The sequence below is a fragment of the Zonotrichia albicollis genome, chromosome 12 (genome assembly GCF_047830755.1).
Source record: "Zonotrichia albicollis isolate bZonAlb1 chromosome 12, bZonAlb1.hap1, whole genome shotgun sequence".
Lineage (NCBI taxonomy): Eukaryota > Metazoa > Chordata > Aves > Passeriformes > Passerellidae > Zonotrichia > Zonotrichia albicollis.
The window spans coordinates 8,892,619-8,914,187 of record NC_133830.1 but is presented as its reverse complement, the minus strand read 5'-3'; the positions used below and the strand labels follow the sequence as shown (position 1 = coordinate 8,914,187).

At 59.4% G+C, this 21,569-nt stretch overlaps 1 protein-coding gene across 8 annotated transcripts; it reads left to right on the top strand.

The window, feature by feature from the left end:
• Positions 1-86: 86 nt before the first annotated feature.
• USP19 (ubiquitin specific peptidase 19) lies at positions 87-21,232 on the top strand. Of its 8 annotated transcripts, XM_074550523.1 has the most exons (28): positions 103-238; positions 3,899-3,998; positions 4,154-4,398; positions 6,205-6,261; positions 7,348-7,476; positions 8,026-8,159; positions 8,471-8,878; positions 9,203-9,470; positions 9,600-9,756; positions 9,858-9,929; positions 10,448-10,563; positions 10,878-11,092; positions 11,374-11,575; positions 11,661-11,794; positions 11,973-12,131; positions 12,213-12,323; positions 12,479-12,589; positions 12,744-12,845; positions 13,066-13,206; positions 13,369-13,487; positions 13,734-13,871; positions 13,961-14,325; positions 14,987-15,097; positions 15,626-15,842; positions 16,162-16,314; positions 16,422-16,585; positions 16,666-16,844; positions 18,670-20,987. In XM_074550523.1, the coding sequence occupies exons 3-28, from the start codon at positions 4,290-4,292 to the stop codon at positions 18,901-18,903; spliced, it is 4,305 nt and encodes a 1,434-aa protein (XP_074406624.1). In that variant the 5' UTR covers positions 103-238; positions 3,899-3,998; positions 4,154-4,289; the 3' UTR covers positions 18,904-20,987. The 8 variants fall into 8 exon arrangements, with proteins under 8 accessions (XP_074406631.1, XP_074406630.1, XP_074406628.1 ...); XM_074550530.1 differs by lacking the exons at positions 3,899-3,998; positions 18,670-20,987 and adding an exon at positions 21,053-21,232 and having other exon boundaries at positions 87-238; positions 10,884-11,092; XM_074550529.1 differs by lacking the exons at positions 3,899-3,998; positions 18,670-20,987 and adding an exon at positions 21,053-21,232 and having other exon boundaries at positions 87-238.
• The last annotated feature ends 337 nt before the right edge of the window (positions 21,233-21,569 follow it).

Genomic DNA, 21,569 nt, shown 5'->3' with positions numbered 1-21,569 from the left:
CCAGGCTCAGCCCCGGAACGCCCGCGGACGAGCGCGGCACCCCCGCGCGCTCCCGGTGCCGCGGGAATGCGCCGGCACCACCCCCGGCCCGTGTCACGTGACTCGCACCCCCTCTCCCGTGTCACGTGGGCGTGCCCGGCGGTTCCCGGAAGTGCGTCACGGGCTCGGGCCTGTCTCCGTTGTCGGCCCGCTCGGAACTTCGGCGCGGCACAAACAGACCGGAGCGGCGGGCGGGGCCGTGAGTGCGGGGAGGGCCGGGCCGGCCGGGCCGGGGCGGCGGCGGGGCCCGGGGGCGGCGAGCGGCGCCTGGGCCAGCGCGGGGTGAGGGCCGCAGCGGCGGGCAGGGCCCGGGGGCAGCGGGAGGCCGGGATGCGGCCCGTGGGCACGGGAGCCGGGGCGGCGGAGAGCGAGGCAAGCAGCGGATGGCGGTGGCGGAGGCCTGTGCCGGGCCTGAGCGGAGAGAACGTGCGGGGCGGCAGAGCTGGGCCCGCGGGGGCTGAGAGCGGTGTTCGGCAGGACGGGCCGAGCGCGGCAGCCCCGGGCAGGAGCCGGCGCGGTGACCTCGTGCTCTGCCCGCCGGGGCCGCTCGCACCAACACCGCTCACAGAAGCACCGGTCACACACACACACCGCTCACACACACACCGGTCACATTCCCTTTGCCCTCTCTCGGTGCCTGGGGCCGGGCAGCGGCGCCCGGGAGGCCGGGGCCGCCGGCTGCTGTCCGAACGCTCTCATCACCATCCCTGCCCATGGCCCGCGGGTTGGAGCTAGGTGATATCCATGGTTTCCTTCCAGCTCGCACCGTTCTGTGGTTCAGTGATCGACCCCAGAATGAGGGAGCTGGGCCTGCCGGGTTCCCCACTCAGCAAAGGCTCACTGCTGTCACTCTGCATTGGGCGCACAGTGATTTCCACGTGGGTTGGAAACATTTTGTGTGACAGTGCTGGCTTGAGTAGCTGCCCCAGGGACTCTGTGCTTGCCCTGGCTCCACCCGTGTGTCAGGCATGCCCAGAAACAAAAATAAAAGTCAAGCTTGAGCCTTGGGATTTCTGGTCCCTCAGGGGAGCAAGAAACAGAAGGTGACTGAAGTATTTGTGTACATGGGGGACATGTTTCTGTTAGCTGTGTTTAGGACATGGAGGATCCAAAAGTCCCTGGAAAGATGATGCTGTTGGGATAGCCAACCTTGTCTGCAGCTACCCCTGGAAAGGCCTTTGGGCACTGATGGGGAGTGCTGTGGACAAGAATCAGGGCGCTCCTCCTGCCAAGTGCTAAACCTGCCCCAGGCATGGGACACAAGTTGCATCTCACTGAGCCCTTTGTGCTGTCCTTCCTGGTCTGGTGCTGCTCTGGGGAGGAGTGGCCCTTCTCCTTGGCCTCTTGCTCCCTTTCCTCTAGCCAGTCAAAATATTTGCAGTCTCAGCATGAGCTGGGTTGGGAAACTGCTCGGGGGCAAGACACAGTTAGGAGAAATCCCTGGCTGGATCTGGATGTGGTTCACCCCACAGCACAAAGGCAGGGAGAACAGAGGACAGGGAAGCACTTCTGCTCCCTGCAGCAGCATGGCCACGCTTCCCTGGCTCTGGGGATTGAGTAAGGTTTTGTGGGAGTGCCCAGCTCATCAGGTGTGTCCCAGAGGTTCACCTGGCATCTAGCCAGAGCAGCCTTTCGCCATCTCTCCCCTGCAGTGACTCCTACTGTGCCAACAGGGGTGGTGCCAAAACCTTTGTGCACCCAGGGGCTGAACGTGCTGCCCGTGTGAGCGTTTCCTGGTGGCAAAAAGTATCTTATTCACCTCTTTAATCCCTGAGGAACCTGTGCTTTCCCTTCACTCCTCCAAAACCTTGGGGTGTGTGCAGCAGCCTCGGGCTGCCATCAGTCTGGCAGCTGCAATGGGCAGAGCTCCAGCCCCCTTGGTTCCTGCCTGCTGTGAGGAATGGCTGGCAGCAAAGCACCCGGGGGAGCTGAGCCTCAGCGAGGCGTGAGAGCAGCAGGCTTCTCCTGGAGCAGTGACAAGCAGCCATGCAACCCTGCCTCTCTTCCTCACCCCTTCTTGGGCAGAGGCCTGTCCTTTCTCAGCCCTCCAGGACTCTTCTCAGAGCTTGCTTTCAGCCCTGCCCAGCAGTTATCCTCTGCCACCGCTTTGGAGGCGCAGGGCAGGGCCTCTCCTGACCCTGCATGAGGCAGTCACTGCTTGTTGAGTCCTATTTCTCCTGGGGTTTTCACCCTGGAGGCAAAAGAAATACAACAAAAAATGCTTTCCCATGTTTGCCAAGCCCAGGTGAGCTTCTTCAGCACCAGGGGACTGGAGCTGAGTGACAGCCTGCAGCTGGCATCAGAGGCCTAGCCTGGTGAATCACTGCCACTTTCCCTGCTGTGGGGGCCCTTCCCATTCCATCTGGAGTCAGAAATGCTTCTGCATCCTGGAGAGACCCAGTGAGTGCAGCAGCATGGGGATGATGCTGCTGCCCTCCCATACTCTCAAGCTCTTTGGGACTGATGCTGAACCCTGCTCAGCATCTCAGTCTCCAGATCACTTGGGCCTCTCCACCGTGGGTGGCAGGAGTTGTCTGTGCCAGGCAGTTGGGCTGGACTCAGCTTTTCCCTTGGCTTCAGTGGTTCTTGGTGGTGAGGGTGGGTTGGCCTGAGAGGAGTGGTTTGGATGCAGCACCGGTCATGGGGCTGGCTTTGCCAGAGCTGAGGGCAGCACCAGGCTGCTTTGATCTCTGGGCTTCCTCTCGGTTTGTGGCTGCAGCTCCACATTTGTGGCTGCTTGTTGCCCCAGACATTTCTAGGCAACAAATGCCCTGGCAACATGGGGCCAGCAGGACAGAGGTGGCAGTGTCCTTCCTCTGTCAGGGTGCCTCCCTTGGAGCTGCCTCCTGCCATGGCCGTGCCCCTGCACAGCGAGGGGTCTGTGCTTGCACATGGGTGCAGGCAGAACAGGGTGTTCCCGAGGGACAGCTTTCCTCCCACTGGAGGAGAGGCAGGCTCAGGGGAGCTGGGCTAGGCCAAGGTGTTGTTGGGCTTGGCTCCACGTCCTCACATGGGAGCTGGGCCGTGGGCTGAGTGTGAAACGGTGCCCTGGGAGCTGTGGCAGGCAGCTGGCACCTGGGGGTGGGCAGGATCCCAGTGGCTGGGCCTGTTTCTGTGCTGCAAACCCCTGCAGGCTGGCAGGCACTGCCAGGGTCGGGGTGTGCAGCCAGGGCAGCGAGGGAGGAAACCTTCCCAGCTCTCTGCTCTCACCGCCTCCATGGAGACACCTCCAGTGGGACTGTTTGCAGGGGTTGTTTTGGCTCTGCTCTCTCAAAGCCCTGAACACTGTGGGGTGACACTGATGAGTGCACCTGGGCCAGCAGCTCCCAAACCCTGTAGGGGAGCTGGCATTGTAAGGAGGGCATGTCTACAAAGGGGACAGGGTGAACAACTCACATGCCCTGCTCAGCCTACTCTCTTCCTGGGCCACGAGGAGCAGAGGTGTCCTGTTTCCAGGCCAGGCCCCGCTGACGCTGTCTGTAAACTGGCTGGGGGATAAATATTCAAGGTGCAGTCATGCTGGTTAAGTTCCCAGCTAGTGGGAGAAGGGGGAGGAACTCTCCTTTCGCCAGGGAGCTCTGCTCTCATCTGTCATGGGAGCCTGTCCCAGGCCTGCTTCCTTCTTAGGGTGTTACAGGCTCCTATTCTGGCGCTGTTGCACAGGACACTGTTTGACTGAAATAGCTGTCGCTCCAAGCTGTGTGACAGGCTCCCCCCGTTGACTCTGGAGGCTCAGTTTTGCAGATCCAGGCCTCCTCATGTCCTTGCCCTCAGCTGTGTCTCGGGGTGTTAGTGCCAGCAGCTGCTCTGGGCCGGTGTTTCTGTAGTGGGAGCCATGAGCATGACACTTGCTTTCCAGGTTTTTAATGCGTGCCACATACTGAAGACCCCTGATTGTATGTTGGGAGCTCTGACAAGCCCATGCTTTTGGCAGTAAGCATTGTAGCAGCTGTGATGAGGTAGGTTTCCTCACTGAGTGCTGCATGGGGCTTCCCATAAACAACATGGTGAAGGTCATGTAAGGGCACTGGCCCTGAGGCAAAGAGTGGATCCTGCTGCTGTTGGGTCTTTTCCACCTGCTCCTCCTGCCATGCTTGCTGTTTCCTCTCTTTAGGCCATTACTTCCTTGCCAGAGAGTTTGACCACAGAGAGTCGCCAAGATAGCTGGGCCAGGAAGAAAACGTCGCACCCCTGACCCAGACTCCATTAGCGACCCCGGCGGGCTGTTTGTGTCCTCCAAACGGCTGAAAATGTCCAGCAGCACAAATGCCCCTGGCCAGAGGAGAGCGTCTCGGGGCTTGGATGATGCCACCAACAAGAAGAAGCAAAAGGATCGAGCCAATCAGGAAAGCAAGGAAGGTGAGAGCCCCTCAGCATCCCTGGTGAGCAGGCCTGTGGTGTCTCAGCCCCGCAGCCTGGGAGCCTCTCAGCCATCTGCTGCAGGATAAGCAGATTTGACTAATCACTTCCTGCAGCTTATGGTAACCCGTGTGATGTGGGATCTTCTTCGACGCAGTGTCCTCCCTGGACCTGTAACCTCCTTCCTTTGGGCACTACTTAGCCCCAGCAATGTTAGGAAGGTTGGGCCTATGGCCTTGTTAGCTAACGTCTGGAGCTAGCCTTGGTGATTGTTTCTAGACTCTGCTTTCGACTGGGTTTGATCTGCCCCAATCCAGCGAGAGTGGAACTGAAACCTGTGAGTGCTCTTGCAGCAGGAGGCAGTGCTGCTTCTTTCCCCTCAGTTTGCTGAGGCCAGTGTTGTGAGGCAGTGACCAGGAGTGCAAGGCCTGCGGGTGGGGCTGGTGCTTTAGCTTCTGAGTCAGAACAGGGTGTGGCTCAGGTGAAGTAGTTGCTGTAGAGTAATTCCTTCTGTAACTGTCTTGTATCCTTTGACAAAAATGTTGCTTCGGGTGCAGGGAATGCCTGTGGGCAGGACGCCTGCAAGAGTTTCTGTGGCTCTGGGAAGCTGTTTGATTTCTGTGCCTGCTCTGTTATGATTATTGTAACCTCAAAATCACAGGGTGTTTTATAGGCCAAGGTAATTGAGTGCTTGGCGAGGTCTGTGCCAGAGCGGCCGGGCACAGTCCCTGATGTGAAATCCCACGGTGCAGGGCACAGCACTGTGCTTTCTCTGTGCGGGAGGACTGTGCCTCTGGTAGGGCTTGACTCTGCATCCTCTGACGTGGGGGCCATCTTGAGGGCAGCCATGCTGCCCCGGCCCCTCTGTGAGTGGTGGTGAGGGGCTGTAGATCCTCCAGGCAGTGCTGCTGCCATGCTTCTCACACTGCCAGCCCCACCAGCACCTTTGCAACAGTGGCTGTGGTGGTCAGCAGAAGTTTCCTACTGGTTTGTAGCCAGTCATGGAGGCAGTGACAGCCCTCTGAGTGTTCTCTAGTGGAGATCACAGTTCCTGTTGCCATTATTTCTCTGCTTCAGGAGAAGGTGCTGTTGCTTTCGGTTCCTTGCCTGGCAGAGTTCACTATCCTGTGGGGCTAAAGCAGGCCTGGAGACACTTCTGGCTGTTGGAGATAATTCTGTGAGTGACAGGGATTAGGTGTCAAGTCAGTTTGGTTCCCCACCCTGATCTGGAAGGAGGTTTTCAGATGTGGACATTGGCAGCTTGTGCAGGAATGGAAATGTTAAAGTGCAGCTGGGCCACGTGGTTCTCTGGTTACAGCAGAATTAGTTTGAGCATGACCAAACACCAGGTTCTTTCTGTCAGATCAAGACGGGACTCCTCTATATGGCAGGAGGCGGGGACCTGGTGTACTGAGCTGGGCAACACAGCTGAGCCTGGGTGCCAAAATGAGATCTTTGGGTGCCAAAATCTCACAATGAGATGTGCCTCAAAAAAGCAGTGCCTGCATGGTGCAGAATTGTTGTGTTGCTCCCACTCTGGTTCTGTTTAGAGTAGGATATGGTGGTGTGGCCCAGAGCAGCTGTCCTGGCGCTGACTTGCTGCAGTGCTGCAGGCAGGACTCTGGGGAAGGAGAAATGTGAGAAAGCAGAAGAGGGAGGTGGGCAGCACATGCAGGAGGAAAGGCCTGGACACAGATTCAGGGTAGAAAGAGGTGATGTGTGAAATTTTCAGCATCAGCTTGCTGGCCTATGTTGTGAGGTGACAGAATGACAGACCTGGCTGCGCTCTGCTTCTCTGCCCACCAGTGTCTCGCCCTGAGCTCGAGCAGGCTGAGACTGCCCAGGAGAAGGACTCAGAGGAGGGTAAGTGGAAGTGTGTGCCAGCTGTCACTGCATGGCCATGGAGTGCCCTTGCCAAGGGATCTGAAGCTCTCACCTTGTTGTCCAGTGCTCTGGCATTGAGCAGAGCTAACATGAGCACTCCCTTGCCTCAGTGTTTATCTTAACAGTATGTGGCCTTCCCAGGGGCAGAGAAAGGCTGTCTGCAGGGAAGAGGCCCTGGGTATGTGGCAGGCTGCTTGCAACTCAGGTGTCACAGTGTCACTGAGCACAGGCCTGGGACACCTTGCTGCTGACACCTGCTCTGCTTGTTTCTGAGTAGGACATGATGCTGTGCTGGGAACATCTCAAGCTGTGTCACCTTGTGGGCAGCATTGGCTGGTTTCTGTCCAAGTCCAGGCCTGCTTTGAGGACAGAGTAGGATGTCCTTGTGCCCCAGGGGTAGAACAAACCTGATTGAAGTCAAGGTGATCAAAATCACTTCCTTGTGTTGAAGACTTCAGGGCATCAAAGGCCACACCTGGAGTGTGGCAGGCACACAATGGAAGTTCTGCCTGCACCAGAGTATCAGTGCTGCACTCTTTTCTCTCCCGTTACAGCGTACTTGCCCCCTGGCCAGCCTGCACATCTTTCATCCTTGTTAGCCACGCTCACCTGGCAGGAGTACAGTGCTTTGATGGTTGCAGCTGGGCTGCTTGGTTTGCATATGCAAAGGGGAAGTGGCAATTTCTGATTGTGGTCAGAGTCCACCTAAATCCCCCAGAGTAATTCTGTGGCTTCCTCGTTCCTTGGGAAAGCAGTAATTGCTTGGTCGTTGGCAGGAGCCACCCTCTCTTCCCAGCTGCCACTGCTGCTTGTGGCACTGCCAAGAACAGCACTGCCTTTCTGATCTCTCTGGTTCCCACTGGGAGTCATCTGCCCTGCTGCAACATGTGTTCTTGTTTGTGGCCTCTCTGATGAGGGCAGGTCCCTTTTAATTGTCCTGATCTGTGTTCCCTGCAGTGACCTCCTTAACTGCGTGTGTGTTCAGGCTTGCGTTCCCCAGCCAAGGAGTGGGCACTTCAGGCTCATTCCCCAGCAAGTGGGTGACACTTCCCTCCCTTTTCCTAGAGCTGCTGATGGACTGGAAGCAGAATGCCGATGAGATCATTATCAAGTTGAATTTGGGCACTGGAGCTCTGAAGGCAGAGGATGTACGTGCTGATTTCACTGACACGGACTGTGTGGTCAAACTACCAGGTATGGGAATGGAGCAACTGCTGCAAGCATTTGTCCATTGGGATTTGGCACAGCTCTGGGCCAAGCACGGGGTTGCTGCAGGCAGACATCGAACTTTTCCCTCAGAGGCAATGCCCTGCTCTCAGCTGGCACACAGTCAGGCAGCAGACAGGGACGATAGGAGAGCATTGTAGAGCTGGGGAGGACAGGAGCTGGCCTCTGTGCCAAGTGACCGAATGTGCACGGCTGCGCCAGTGCATCTCTGTCCCCTGCTTGCTGGGATGGCTGAGTCAGTGCCGGGTATCCTTTGGAAAAGTGACTGTGCCTCTGAGGGTGGGGAGACCCAGGGCCTTCCCGCTGGGAAGAAGGCCAGCCAGATGTACAAAGCAAGTTCAGGGAAGCTGGCTGGAGCCCTGGAAGGCTCCTGGGGTATGGTGGCAGCCTGCCTGCAGCCTTCTTGGCTCTGAATGAGTGCTTCCTTCATCCTGGGGGCAGGTGAAAGGGGGCTGTGGGTTAGGTGACAGCTGCCTGGAGCACTGCCTGAGGTACTGGTTCCCCTCTGCTTTACAGACGGGCGCCAGTGGAGCTGTCAGTTCTATGAGGAGATTGAGAGCTCCTGCAGCAAGATCCAGTGCAAGAAGGGCAACTTTCTCCAGCTTGTGCTGCAGAAGAAGATCCCACTCCATAACTGGTCTTCACTTCTGGTAAGGAGGGAATGATCTGTCTATTAAGGGAGCTCGTGGAGCCCTGGGGAGCTGGGATAAGCTCCGAGCTCCCTGCTGTTGAGCTGCCCAGGGAGCAACATGGGACACGTCAGTCATCTACGTGCTGCATGAGCCATCTGCCACTGTCCCAGGGAGTCATACCCCTGTTTCTGCCTGCCGTGCATTCCCAGGTTCTGAAGTACAGTCCTGGTGCAGTCTGGGAAGGAGGAGTGAGGGTGAGGGGTTGATAGGGATCCTGAAAGATGCTGCTACCTGAGTACCATCCCACTGTGCTGCATTGCTTTTTACAGAAAAAAAGGAAAGACGGATCCAAAGAAGTGGCCAAAGGGGCTGTGTGCTGGGAGAACGGGAAGGAGAAGGCTGCTTCTGCAGAGCTGACCCCTGAAGAGCCGAAGGCTGAAGGCACAGAGCCACCGAGATCCCGGCGGGAGCCCTCCAACCCCAAGCGTGCTCCAGGAAGGAGCGAGGTCCTGGGAGGGAAGAGCCCAGCCAGCCCAGGGACACAGAGTGGCCCCAGTGCCAAGCGGGCAGTGTACCTCAAAGTGGCTCCCACGGAAGAGGAGCCGAATGCCCGGGTCAGCGGGGGCACAGAGCCCAGCAAGGGGCACGGCACGAGGGCCGGCAGCCGCCGCAACGGCAGAACCAGCCAGGCTGATGCACCCGCGGCCCTGGCAGACCTCGCGCTGCCACTCGAGAAGGTACCTGGGCACCTGGCTGGGCAGGGTGCCCCTGCTTCCTCTGCCCTGGGCAGGGGATGCTGGAGCCAGCCCTGCTGATGAGGGTGAGGTGGGCTCCGGGATGCTGAGGGCTGACAGGAGAACCTGTGGTGGAGGAGAGGGTGAAGTGAGGACCCTGCAGTTGCTGTGCTGTGGTGCTAGTGGGGCTGGGCTGGCATGGGATGTGTGGGAGAAGCAGGTGGTATGGAGCTGTGCCTGATTGGCTGGCAGGGGCCACAGTGGGTGGGCCAGGGCAGCTCAGGGGTGACAGTGTCTGTGTCTCACTGTGTGTTTCTATATTGAAAGGCTGTGGTTTTGGCCAAAGAGAGTGTTCCCGTGGAGATGCCACCTCTTGCAGCTACCACAGAGGTGCTCCCCCATCGTGTTGCCACCTGTGTTGAGAAGAGAGTCCTGCAGCCAGGCAGCCCTACTGAGGCCTTGCGGAGCCGGGACTGCCTGCCCGTCCTGGGAGAGAGCTCTAAGGCTGTACCAGTGGCCACCCCTCCCATGGGCAGGGATGGTGAGAAGAGGGACTGGTCCAAGGACGACGTGGCTCTGGAAGCAGCAGCTGATGGTGAGTGGCCAGAGCCCATGGGGTGAGCCTGGTCAGGAAGGTCCATCTGCTCAGGACCTTTCCTGGGTTAGCTTGCAGCCCCAACATGCAAGGAAGATAACCTCTCTCTCTGTGGTTTTCCTTACTCAGAGCCAGAGCCTTTTGTAAGCCTGACCTTTGTCAAGAATGACTCATATGAGAAGGGCAATGATCTGGTGGTGGTGCATGTCTATGTGAAGGAGATCCACAAGGAGACATCCAAGGTGTTGTTCCGGGAACAAGACTTCACACTAGTGTTCCAGACGAGGTACAGGCTTGCCTCGGGATGATGCCAGGCCGCTGCAGAGCTCCTGATTGCAGCTGGGCTACTTGTTTGTTCACCTCTGCTCACTCCCAGTTTCTCTGCAGTGATACGAACTTCCTTCGTCTCCATCCTGGCTGTGGGCCCCACACGGTGTTCCGGTGGCAGGTGAAGCTCAGGTATGAGTCCTGTCCTGCTAACCCACACCAGGGCAGGGGAGGTGAGAGTGCAGAGCTGGAGCAGGAACCGGTTCCATCTGGAGGTTCTGTACGGGGAATGCTCGTTTCCTCATCTGGAGGTTTCACTTACACCATGCTACACTGATGCCGTGAGCCTGCTCTGTCTTGGCTCTGTGCTCGCTTGCAGGGGAGGAAATTCCAGTGTCTCCTTGCCTGCAGTTTGCCCCAGGCTGTTCTAGAGCTCTTGGGGACAGAGCTAGACCAGCTTGTGTGCCCTTTTGGTAGGATGTGCAGCAGGAGAGAGCCAAGCAGAATGGATCTGTCAGAAAAGGGGTGCTCTGTGTGCTTAGTGTGGCCAGGCTCGAGGGTTTCCACCCTGCTTTGTCAGGGCTACCTCAGGATTTGTGCTAGCAGGGTCCCTGCTGCCTGGAGGCCATGGGCCTGCCATGCAAAGGCCTTGGCATGTCTGAGGCTGCTGTGGGGTCTGGGGCATCTCTGACTTGCTTTGTGCCTTGCAGGAACCTTATTGAGCCGGACCAATGCACGTACAACTTCACGGTGTCTCGCATCGATGTCTGCCTGAAGAAACGCCAGAGCCAGCGCTGGGGGGGGCTGGAGGCTCCAGCCACACGAGGTCTGCACCCTGCCTTCTGTCCTGCCTTCTGTCCTGCCTGCCTGCTGCACTGCAGGGGGCCATGGGCCCTCCTCACCACTGCCAGCTGGTGCTGCATCCTCTGGCACAGAATGGTGGGGAAGGAGAGGGGCTGAGTAGGTGCAGGTGGGAGGGATGTGAGGCAGGGTGTGAGCCAAGTGTAGGGGAAGGGCGCTGCTGTTTCCCTTGCTCACGGGTAGGAGACAGCCTGTGCAATTGTGGACTGAACAGTTCAGCCCCGCTGTGGGCAATGTGTGGTGCTGCTAACCACAGGCCCACCCTTCCCCCTTTTTAAGGTGCAGTGGGTGGTGCAAAGGTTGCCATGCCTACAGGCCCTACCCCTCTGGATAAGAACCCTCCGGGCAGTAACCAGCACCCCCTCTCCAGCAAGGAAGAGGCCCGAACCAGCGACAAAGAGAAGCCACGTGTGGAAGATGGGGCTCTGGATGGTGTGGCAGCCCGTACGGCCCCAGAGCACTTGGCAGTGAAGCAAGAGCCACACATTCCTTCGGTGAGTGTGGTCACACTGGATCTGACTTGGATAGGGGAAAGAGAGACACCTCCTCAGTGCCACTCTGGAGACAGAAGTACTCCCGGAGGAGGACGTGGTGCCCCTCACTCATAGTTGGCAGGATTGGGGGCAACTGTTGGCCTGTCTGTCCCAGTCCAAGTGGGAGATGGTGTAATGGCTCCAACCCTCTCTAGGGGTTTTCTTGGGCTTTTGAGTTCCTCTGGTGTTCCCAGAGACACTCCCTGAGTGCCACACCCTCACACCTGCCTCTGCTTTGGCAGCCCAAACCAACATGTATGGTGCCACCAATGACACACAGCCCAGTGAGTGCCGAGAGCGTGGAGGATGATGAGGATGAGGATGAGAAGAAGAAGGTCTGCCTGCCTGGCTTCACAGGTCTGGTGAACCTGGGCAACACCTGCTTCATGAACAGCGTCATCCAGTCCCTGTCCAACACCCGGGAGCTGCGTGACTACTTCCATGGTGAGCCCACACGGGGAGCCCAGCAGAGCTTCACCACTTAGATTATAAAGCCAGCAGCCACCCTGAGCTCCTGCATCTCTTGCAGATCGGTCCTTTGAGTCAGAAATCAACTATAACAACCCACTGGGGACGGGTGGACGCCTGGCCATCGGCTTTGCCATGCTGCTCAGAGCGCTGTGGAAGGGCACACACCATGCCTTCCAGCCCTCTAAACTGAAGGTAGGGCCCTGGCATTGGTGCTCACAGGAGCAGCTGTGGGTCTCCAGCATTCCTTTGTGGGCACCTGGCTGCCCTGCAAGTGCCACAGAGAGCTGTGGGTGCAGCCAGGGTTTGTGCATGGGGGAGGCAGTGCTGCCAGAGCTCTGCTGACCAGCCCTGACTGCTGTGCTACCCACAGGCAATTGTGGCCAGCAAGGCCAGCCAGTTCACTGGCTATGCCCAGCATGATGCTCAGGAGTTCATGGCCTTCCTGCTCGATGGCCTGCACGAGGACCTCAACCGCATCCAGAACAAGCCCTACACAGAGACTGTTGACTCGGATGGGAGGCCTGATGAGGTGAGGGTGTTCCTCCCACAGAGTCACCAGGGAGAGCAGCCTGGGTGGTTTAATGAGGTGCTAAGCCCTTTCTTCCTGCAGGTGGTAGCTGAGGAGGCTTGGCAACGACACAAGATGAGGAATGACTCGTTCATAGTAGACCTCTTCCAGGGCCAGTACAAATCCAAGCTCGTCTGCCCAATGTGCTCCAAGGTAGGGCAGCCCTGAAGGTTCTGTCCCTGTCCTGGTTGTGCAGAAGTGGGCTCGTGACACTCAGAGAGCACAGGTCGCAGGGCAAGGCTGGGTCCACTGGATCTGCTGCTCAGCCACAAGCACTTCCCACAGCTGAGTGTGTTTTTGTTCTGCAGGTGTCTATTACCTTTGACCCCTTCCTGTATCTCCCCGTGCCCCTCCCACAGAAGCAAAAAGTGCTGACTGTCTACTACTTTGCAAAGGAGCCACACAAGAAACCCATCAAGGTAAAGGATACCTTTACCCTGGGGAGGGAGCCGAAGAAGGCTCCTGGAGGTGCCCCAGGCAGCTGGTCATGTGCCAACTGGCCAAGCCCTGTGTTGAGTAAGGGCCCTCAGGCCTTAGTGTGCTGTGACTAATGTGGCACTTTCTCGGTGGCAGTTCCTCGTGAGTATCAGCAAGGAGAACTCCAGTGCCATGGAGGTGCTTGACTCAGTTGCCCACAGTGTGCGTGTGAAACCAGAGAACCTGCGCCTGGCAGAGGTGAGAGTGCTGGGCAGATACCTCCTCTGGAGGGTTGGGCCACGACAGTGGGGCCTGGGGATGTCCATCTTTCCCTTGTGAGGTGGTGAGATGAGCACAGCGTCCTTGGGCTGCTGCTCCTCCCACAGCAGTTCACTGTGAGACTGAGGTCTGTGGCTCTCTGAGGAGAGGACACATAGGGCAGCCCTCACACGGCCATGCTCCACTGCTTTCCTGGCAGGTGATCAAGAATCACTTCCACCGCATGTTCCTGCCCTCTAACTCACTAGACACAGTCTCGCCAACGGACCTGCTGCTGTGCTTTGAGGTGCTGTCCCCAGAGCTGGCCAAGGAGCGTGTGGTGGAGCTGCAGGTCCAGCAGGTAAGAAGGCATATTGGGACTACTGGGAGGGATGCAGGAAGGCTGAGCCCTGAGTAGGAGGGGCAGAACTGCACACAAGGGCAGTTAGCTACAGCGAGCATGGATGCCCACCTTGTCCTGCCCAGGTGCCCTTCCCTGTCCAACGGGTCCTTTCTCCTGCAGCGTCCACAGGTGCCCAGTGGCCCTGTTGCCAAGTGTGCAGCCTGCCAGAAGAAGCAGCTGCCAGAGGATGAGAAGCTCAAGCGCTGCACGAGGTGCTATCGAGTTGGTTACTGCAACGTGTGAGTTGGCTTGGTGCCTGGCAGGGATGGAGGATCTCCTGCTGTGAAGGGCTGGTGGGAGAGCTCTGCCTGCTGGGAGAAGGTGGGATGGATCTGCCCTTTGGGATGGAGCCAGTTGAATTCCTGGTGTTCCCCTTGTCCCCAGCACACTCCTCTGGCCCTGCACTGCTCCTTCCCAGGCTGTTCAAGGATGCTGAGTTCAGCAGGGGCTGTTTGTATGTCTGACATGCCGTGTATGTGTTACAGGGCATGTCAGAAAACACACTGGCCAGACCACAAGGCTTCGTGCCGTCCTGAGAACATCGGTTTTCCCTTCCTCATCAGCGTGCCCGAGTCCCGCCTCACCTACGCCCGCCTGGCCCAGCTGCTGGAGGGCTATGCCAGGTGAGAGTCTGGGGAAGGAGGGTGCTTCTGCCCCTGAGCTGAGCTCAGCCCCGTGTCTGGCCAGCTCTAACTCCCACCTCCATGCCCAGGTACTCAGTCAGCGTGTTCCAGCCTCCGTTCCAGTTGGGCCGGATGTCACCGGAGCAGGGGCTGCAGCCGCTGCACTCGGACAAGCTGGAGCCCCTGGCCAAGAGCAGCTGTGCAGCAGCCACCTCTGCCCCCGAGCTGGGAGATGGGGACAGGGTTTCCAGCCTCCCTCAGGAGCCCCCGCTCTCCCCAGCTGTGCCTGAGCTGCAGCCAGAGATGGGGGATACTACCACTGTCCGGAGCAAGGCCCTGACAGCCAGGAGTTCCCTCCTGAGCTTGGATTCAGGGTTCTCTGAGCACATGGAGTCACAGGGTGACAGCTGTTGTGAGAAGGAGCCATCCTATGAGAGAGCCCTCAAGCCAGAAGGTAAGAGGTGCTGAAGCGCTGGCTGTGTCGGTCCCAGGACCTCGGGCAATTCTCCCTCCTTGGGGTGACCTTCCAGCACAGCATCTCTTCTACACCTGTGAGCTTGGTCTGGAGACTCTTGGGATCACAGATGAGGACATGGGAGCTTTGTTTTGGCACTCTTGCCTCACCTGAAATGCCTGTCTACCCACGCTCTGCCCTGCCCTGGCAAAGCCCAGGGTGTAGAGCAGAGACCTGATGAGCAGAGAGGCTGGAGTCCTGTGTTGTTGTGGGAGAGGTGGGAATGCAGGGGCTGGCACAAGTCCTGTGGGAGCAAGGCAGAGCTGGTGCAGGCTGAGCCCCTGGGGGCTGTGAGCAAAGCACTTGGCTGGCTCTGACTCAGCTGCATGGGACCAGCCTCTCGCGCTCGGCTGCCTGGCTGTCACGTTTCCAGACACTCGTCTCAGGATGGCAGCAATGTGCAGTGAAGGGGCAAGGCAGGCAGAGGAGCACAGCTTGCCAGGGGCAGGCGCCTGCTAAAAATAGTCAAGGACACGGGCACGTGGTTGTGTCCCTTCAAGGCCGTAGCATGTGAGGTGGGGGTGGGGGCGCTGCAAATTCTTGGCCCCTACGCAGGGCAGACAGGCAGTGCCACCACAGATCTGTCCCTGCCTCTTCACAGCTGCCATCCCTGGGTACCAACACACTCCAGACTCACTGAGTGCCCGCGCCACGCAGTTCTACATCACTAAGATCGACGCTGCCAACCGAGAGCACAAGCTGGAAGATAAAGGTGAGCCAGAGCCCTGTAAAGCACCACCTTCATCCCTTACAGCCTCTGGCAGGGTAGTGGATATGCCTGGCCAGGGTACCAGAGTCTGCCTGGCACAAGATGAGCCCAGGTGTCCACACTGGACAGTAAAAGCTGCATATGACAGGGGAGGGAAGGGCTCTGCTGCAGAGCCTCTGTCTAGAAGCTCCTCTTGAGCATGACATTCCTGCTCTCATCAGCAAATAGACCAATTCCTTCCAGCCTCATGTATTCTCAGAGGGTCTGTGATCTCTGGGTCACCTCTTTGTTTGAATGGGATGCCCACAACAAATGCTAGTTGTGAGGATGCTGCTGATGAGAGGGCTGTGCCAGTGTTGCACCCTGCAGGCTGAGGGGCTCTGCATGATGAACCTAGCCAGGGGGGTACCTGTCTCTTTCTGGCAGCACTTTTTGATTTCTGTATCTAACTGGGATGGGCAGGATTGCTCCAGCAAGGTGGCCTGGTCTAGCCTGGTGGGGTAAGTGTTTGAGGTCTGTGCCCCTTCACAGGTGACATCCCCCTGGATCTGACAGACGACTGCTCCCTTGCCCTGGTGTGGAAGAACAATGAGCGCCTCAAGGAATTCGTGTTGGTAGAATCCAAGGAGTTGGAGTGTGTGGAGGATCCAGGCTCAGCCAGCGAAGCAGCCCGGGCTGGCCACTTCACCCTGGAGCAGTGCCTCAATCTCTTCACGAAGCCTGAAGTCCTGGCCCCAGAGGAAGCGTGGTGAGGAAGGCAGCAGGGTGGGTTCCAGCCAACAGGCCCAGACAGCAGCAGGGGTTTCCCAGGAGCTGCCCAGGCCTGCATGCTGTTTCGGCTGGCAGCCAGGAACAATGGGCTGGCTTTGCCTGTGCACTCGGAAGGGCTAAGCCAGCAGGGAGCAAAGCTAATGCTCTGCAGGGCTGTACTGGCCTGCCCTTGACAGAGCAGGCTGAGCCCTCCCACATACCCTTTGCCAGCCCTGCATGTGGGGACCCTGGGGCTAGGCTGGGCTGCAAGGACTGAGGCTCTCTCCGTGCCAGTAACGAGCACACTCTTCCCCCAGGTACTGCCCCAAGTGCAAGCAGCACCGCGAGGCTTCCAAGCAGCTGATGCTGTGGCGGCTGCCCAACGTCCTCATCATCCAGCTCAAGCGCTTCTCCTTCCGCAGCTTTATTTGGAGGGACAAGATCAATGACATGGTGGACTTTCCTGTCCGGTGAGAGCCCAGGGCATGGTGTGCCTGTGTTGGCACTGCTTCTGCTGACCTGCAACCCAGCCTGCATAAAACTGATCACCCTTCACGGTCACTGTATCTCTCTACAGGAGTCTGGACCTGAGCAAGTTCTGCATTGGTCGGAAGGGTGAGCAGCAGCTGCCTATGTATGACCTGTATGCTGTGATCAACCACTATGGAGGCATGATTGGAGGGCACTACACAGCGTACGCCCGCCTGCCCAACGACAAGAACAGCCAGCGCAGCGACGTGGGTGAGCATCTGTCCCTCTGACCGCCCCTCTGCTCCCGCAGCCGTGGCTTGTCTGCTTGCTTAACCCTGCCTCCTCCTCAGGCTGGCGGCTCTTTGATGACAGCACAGTCACCACGGTGGATGAGAGCCAGGTGGTGACCAGATACGCCTATGTCCTCTTCTACCGCCGGAGGAACTCTCCTGTGGAGAGACCCCTGCCAGGACATCCCTCAGACCACCGCGCCGAGCGCACCCCCTCTGCCGAAGCTGCTGCCAGCCAGGTGAGCACTTGCGTCCCTTTCGCCGCTGTTGGAGCCACAGAGCCTTGAAATGTGCTCAGGGGCCCTCGTGCAGGGCCCTGCCTGTCTTTACCTGCACCCACAGAGCCTAGTGCAGCTGTGGTGCAGTGCCTGCACCCCTTTAATACCAGAAAGCTTGCGTCAGCTGGGCATTGGAGCCTGTCTTGCCTTGTTCTCACTGTGGGCTTGGGACAGTCCCTGTCCTGAGGGGTCACAGGAGAGCTGGTTTCATCATCAGTGTGGACGTGCTGATGGGAGGGCACTGGAAGAGGAAGAAGGGGGCACAGCCTCACTGGGGTCTGCACTGGAGGAGGGGCTGTGAGCGGTGCAGTAGGATCTGGTCGTGCCAGGGAGCAGTAAGAACTTGCCCTCCGGAGCTACTTTCAAGGCAGGGTGGGGAACACTTTCTGCTGGGGCCCAACTCAGGGCCAAGCCAAGTGCAAAAAAGGTAAATGCCAGTGCTGAGCCAGAGGCCTGGCAGCCTTCACAGGGTGCTGTAGAGAAACCTGCCAGAGCGAGCTCTGTTGCTGGGTGGCCTGGGAGGGAGGGACGGGGGTGGGCCAGACGGCAGGGTGCTTTCAGAATGCTTTCAGTGGTAGGGAATGGCTGCACTGATCTTCTTGTGAAAGTCAGGAAGGCCTAGGCTGGTGCCCACCTGGTGAGATCCTATGCACCATTGTGCTGCAGACGTTCCCTCCATGCTCAGCACCTCTGTGGGCCTGCAGAATCTGAGGACAATGCTCAGTTCATCTCCAGCATGACTGCTCATGTGTGCCCTGAGGGGCCCTTCTGGCCTGGCCTCCCTGCCCCTCTGGCTCATCCTCCTCTTGGCCTGGTGTTGGTTAGGCATCCCAGCTCTGCCCTCTTGCCTGAGGACAAGCTGCTTGTCTCTGAGGCCGGCAGGGCTGTCTGGCATGTTGATGTCTACCTGCTTGGGCTGTTCCTGCCCCCTGCGTGCGTGTCCTAGAGCAGCCCCACTCACTGGGGGCACCCTGAGCAAAGAGAAAGCTGCGCTGCTTTTCAGACACTGGTGGTGAGAGGCTTCAGGGACCGAACTGGCACTGTGGCTCACTGTATGCCCCATGGCACTGGGGTTCGTCAGGTTGCTCTGTGGCACTGGGGCTCATTGGGCCCCTTGCAGCACCGGTTCCCCTGCAGTAATGGGATGCATTGGATCCCAGTGGGGCTCAGCAGGTCCCCAAGCACCCTGGACCACCTGCGCCCTCCAGAGACCTGCTCCCTGACTGGCTGCTCTGCATGATCACCGCCATGAAGGGCCAAGCTGTGGTTGGCTGCCTGTGGAAAATCCTCCTGGAACCTGGGCTACAATTGGTTGTCAGAGCATTCCAACCCACCAAAGCAGAGCTGTGACTGGCTGTACTGGCACTGCACCTCCTGCTCCTGCTGCTCCAGCTGGCTCTGGATTGGCTGTCATGTGAAAGATCCTGTTGGGATCACAGAAGCTGGGCTGTGATTGGCTGCTGCCTGCTCCCTTGCCTCCCGGACCCACCAATGCAAGCGTGTCTGCTCCATCGGGATCCAGCTGCTGGCTTCACTCCCTGCAGTCCCGTGAAGACCCTGCCCGGCAGCTGCCCGTGCTGCCTCCCACAGAGCCCCCCAGCGGAGCCCCACACACCAGAGACCCCGAAGAGCTGCGGGGGCGGGCGCGACCGCGACCGGTGCTGCATGGGGAGGCGGGCTGGCTGGGCACGGGGCTGGGCTTGCAGGCAGCCGCCTGCCCCGGGGGATGGCAAGGGGTGTTGCCCGTTGTGTTCTCCAAGTGCTGACGCAGGTTTCCACATCGCAGGCTTCTCTGATCTGGCAGGAACTGGAGGCTGAAGAACAAGAGCTGCAGCTTGAGGCACCCCAAAGGCCTGCAAGAAACTCTTGGAGGCCCTGTGGCCAGAAGCGAAGTCCGGGCACCCCCCAGCACCCAGATGAAGGCTGCGTCAGATACTTTGTCCTGGCCACCACGGCTGCAATTGTGGCTCTCTTCCTGAACGTCTTCTACCCACTCATTTACCAGCCCCGCTGGAGATAGGCCCAGGCGCGTGGCCAGCTGCGGGAGCAGGGCCGCCAGGGCACGCGCCGTCCTAGGACGCTCTGAGACCAAGACATGAGGCAGCAGGACAGAAATCGCTGGGAAAGACTCGCCAAGGGAAACATGGGGCTGTCGGCTCCTGTCTGTCTGCTCTGGCATCTCCTGTGCCAGCTGGCAGGCCTGTGTGGCCAGCCTGCTACTTTGCCAAGGCACAGCCCAGAACCAGAAGCTCCTTTGCCCTTCCTTGCTGCCCACTGGGAGTGGGGAAGACCTCAAGGCTACCTGCTGCTCAAGAAGGGACATTGCTGCTGCAGCCTTGCTGGGGCCTGAGAGCCCTGTGGGCACATCAACCGTCTCTGCTTGGCTCTCCAAGAAGGAAATGGAGACCTGCCGGGAGGCTGCAGCAAGGGCAGGATGCCCTGACACGGGCCCTGGCTGGCCACCTCTCTCAGCTGTGCTGCTGCAGGAGCCTTGAGCTCCCCTGGGGCTGGGCTACCCACGGTCCTTGGCCAGCCCAGTCTGCCCTGCTAGCCTTCTGTTGAGCCTTCTGGTGCCAGCTGCCTGTGTGCTGGGAGTGTGTGCCACACTCGTGTGCTGGGGCTGGACGGGCTTGTCACCAGGGGCTTGTGTGCTTCCCTGCTCAGCCCCAGACAGTGCCAGGGAGCCTGGCAATCCAGACTGAGGTGCCCATGGTGGGCACTGTGGGGCTGTGTGCTGGTAGCATCTGGGGGAGTTGGTCTCTTCAGGGCAGTGTGGTGCAGCACCTCATTTGCGAGGGTACCAGCTGCCCATGCTGCGGGAGAGGCGTGGGGTCAGGGAGCACAGATATGGCCATGGTGCATTAATAAAGCCAGGTTTTCCAAAGAAATGCAGCATTCCTGTCCTGTGTGCTGGGACTCCCACACAGAGGTGAGGACTCCACACTGGGGTCACCTGAGGCCACTATGTGACCCAGCTGGCACCAGAACCATCCCTTGGGCTTTGCTGGGTGCCTGGTGCACCTTGTGCGGCAGCAGGCTCAGGAGTGAGCTCTGCCTGCCCGTGCCGTGGGGCACAGGCTGGGCTCCAGTCCCAGCTGTTCAGTGGTAGCCTCATGGGACACGTGCAGGGTGTGGGGAGCCCGGCAGAGCCAGGAGCAGGCAGTCCCCTGAGGCTGGAGCACAGGCTGCCACTCCAACCGTGTCTGACATTGAGACGTGTTGCCCTTGGCTGCGTGTGGCTCAGACGGCTCTGGCGTATCTGGGTGTGAGAGGTGACTTCAGAGCCCTGTGACTTTCTTTTCCGTCTCCACTGCTGTTCTGCCGGCAGTGCCCTCAGCTGGCCTGGGAGGGATGCTTTGCAGTGAAGGGGTTCCTCTGTGTTTTAGGCCAGGGCCTGAGCTGGACTCCCCCTACCTCTGTCCCACACCCCTCCTCCACGTGCTGAGGTTTACTCCCCTCCCAAGCAGGTCGCAGCCGGAGAGCACAGCAGGGCTGTGCCGTGGTCATGAGGTGCCTGTCCTGGAACAGTCGCCTCATTGTCTGCAGCCCTGGGTCTCAGCAGCTTCCCCCGCTCACCCACAGTGCCGGCCTCGTGGGTCTGAGTCAGTGCCCGGCGCCGGTGGGCTGACCTCTGCTCCGACTGCTGCTGGCACCCCAGCCCTGGGGCCCACAAGCCGCTGCCTGCACCTGCCTGACCTCACCGGCGGTGGGTGGCCGGCAGTGAGACCTGACAAAGTGCTCTCAGCCCTGGAAATCCCCTCTGGCCCTGCTCTGTTCCTCAGACCTCCGGCAGGCACTGGCAGTGTGCCTGTGGCCTGTCACTGCCGCCCGTGCTGGGGTGCAAGGCTCTGCTCCGCCCTGGGGCAGGAGTGCTGCAGCCTGGCCCTCCTGCCGGGCCGGAGGGGCTGCCTCCAGCGGCTCTGGGCACGCTGCTTCCCTTTGCCCTGTCCCTGGGCACTGCTTCCCTCTGCCCTGCCCCCTGAGCATGCTGCTTCCCTCTGCCCTGCCCTGGAGTTTGTCACCAGCTGCTGCTCTCCAAGCCCAGGGGCTGCACATTCTGCGTGTGGGGCTGTGTCCCTGCCGGGCACCTCTGCAGCCCCCCGGGAGCAGGGAGGGAGATGGGTGGGCAGGGTGCAAGTCTCCCTCTCATGCCCACCTTCTGCTTGCAGGGACTGCCCCCGGTGCCGTTTGGATCCGGCCTGGCCCCCGAAGGAGCCCCGCCGCTGGCTGCGGAAGGCCTTCCCGAGCGTTTTGCCAGCCCCTCCGAGCGCCCAGCCCCCTCCTACAGCAGCATGGAAGAAGTCGACTAGGGTGTCATGGGGGGCCTGGCCTGGGGGTGTGGGCCAGGCACTGGGGGGTGGGGGGATGGGGGGAATCGGGGTTTGTCCTGCGCTCATTAAACTCTCTGAACTCCACTCGTCTCTGCTGCCTGCTGTCCCTTGGGACCCTCTGCCCCCTGGTGAGTCAGGGCACCATGTCCCCGGTGTGCTGACAGGACCCCCAGCACTCTGCTGCCACGGGTGCCCTCGTGCTCCAGTGTTCCCTGGTGTGACTTGGTGCTCGCTATCCCCTAATATCCCTCAGGGACCGGTGCCATTGCGGGGTGCACTCCACAGCAGCGGCAGGGGACACAGTGTTCCCTGGTGCCTGCTGCCTCGTGTGCTCTGCTGCTGGCTGCTCCCTGAT

Excerpts from the sequence above, each read along its gene's own strand:
- USP19 (XM_074550522.1), top strand. The coding sequence starts at position 4,290 with ATGTCCAGCAGCACAAATGCCCCTGGCCAGAGGAGAGCGTCTCGGGGC. Across the intron at positions 9,471-9,599 it reads TCTGGAAGCAGCAGCTGATG|AGCCAGAGCCTTTTGTAAGC; the intron begins GTGAGTGGCCAG and ends TTCCTTACTCAG. Across the intron at positions 11,795-11,972 it reads TCCAGCCCTCTAAACTGAAG|GCAATTGTGGCCAGCAAGGC; the intron begins GTAGGGCCCTGG and ends TGCTACCCACAG.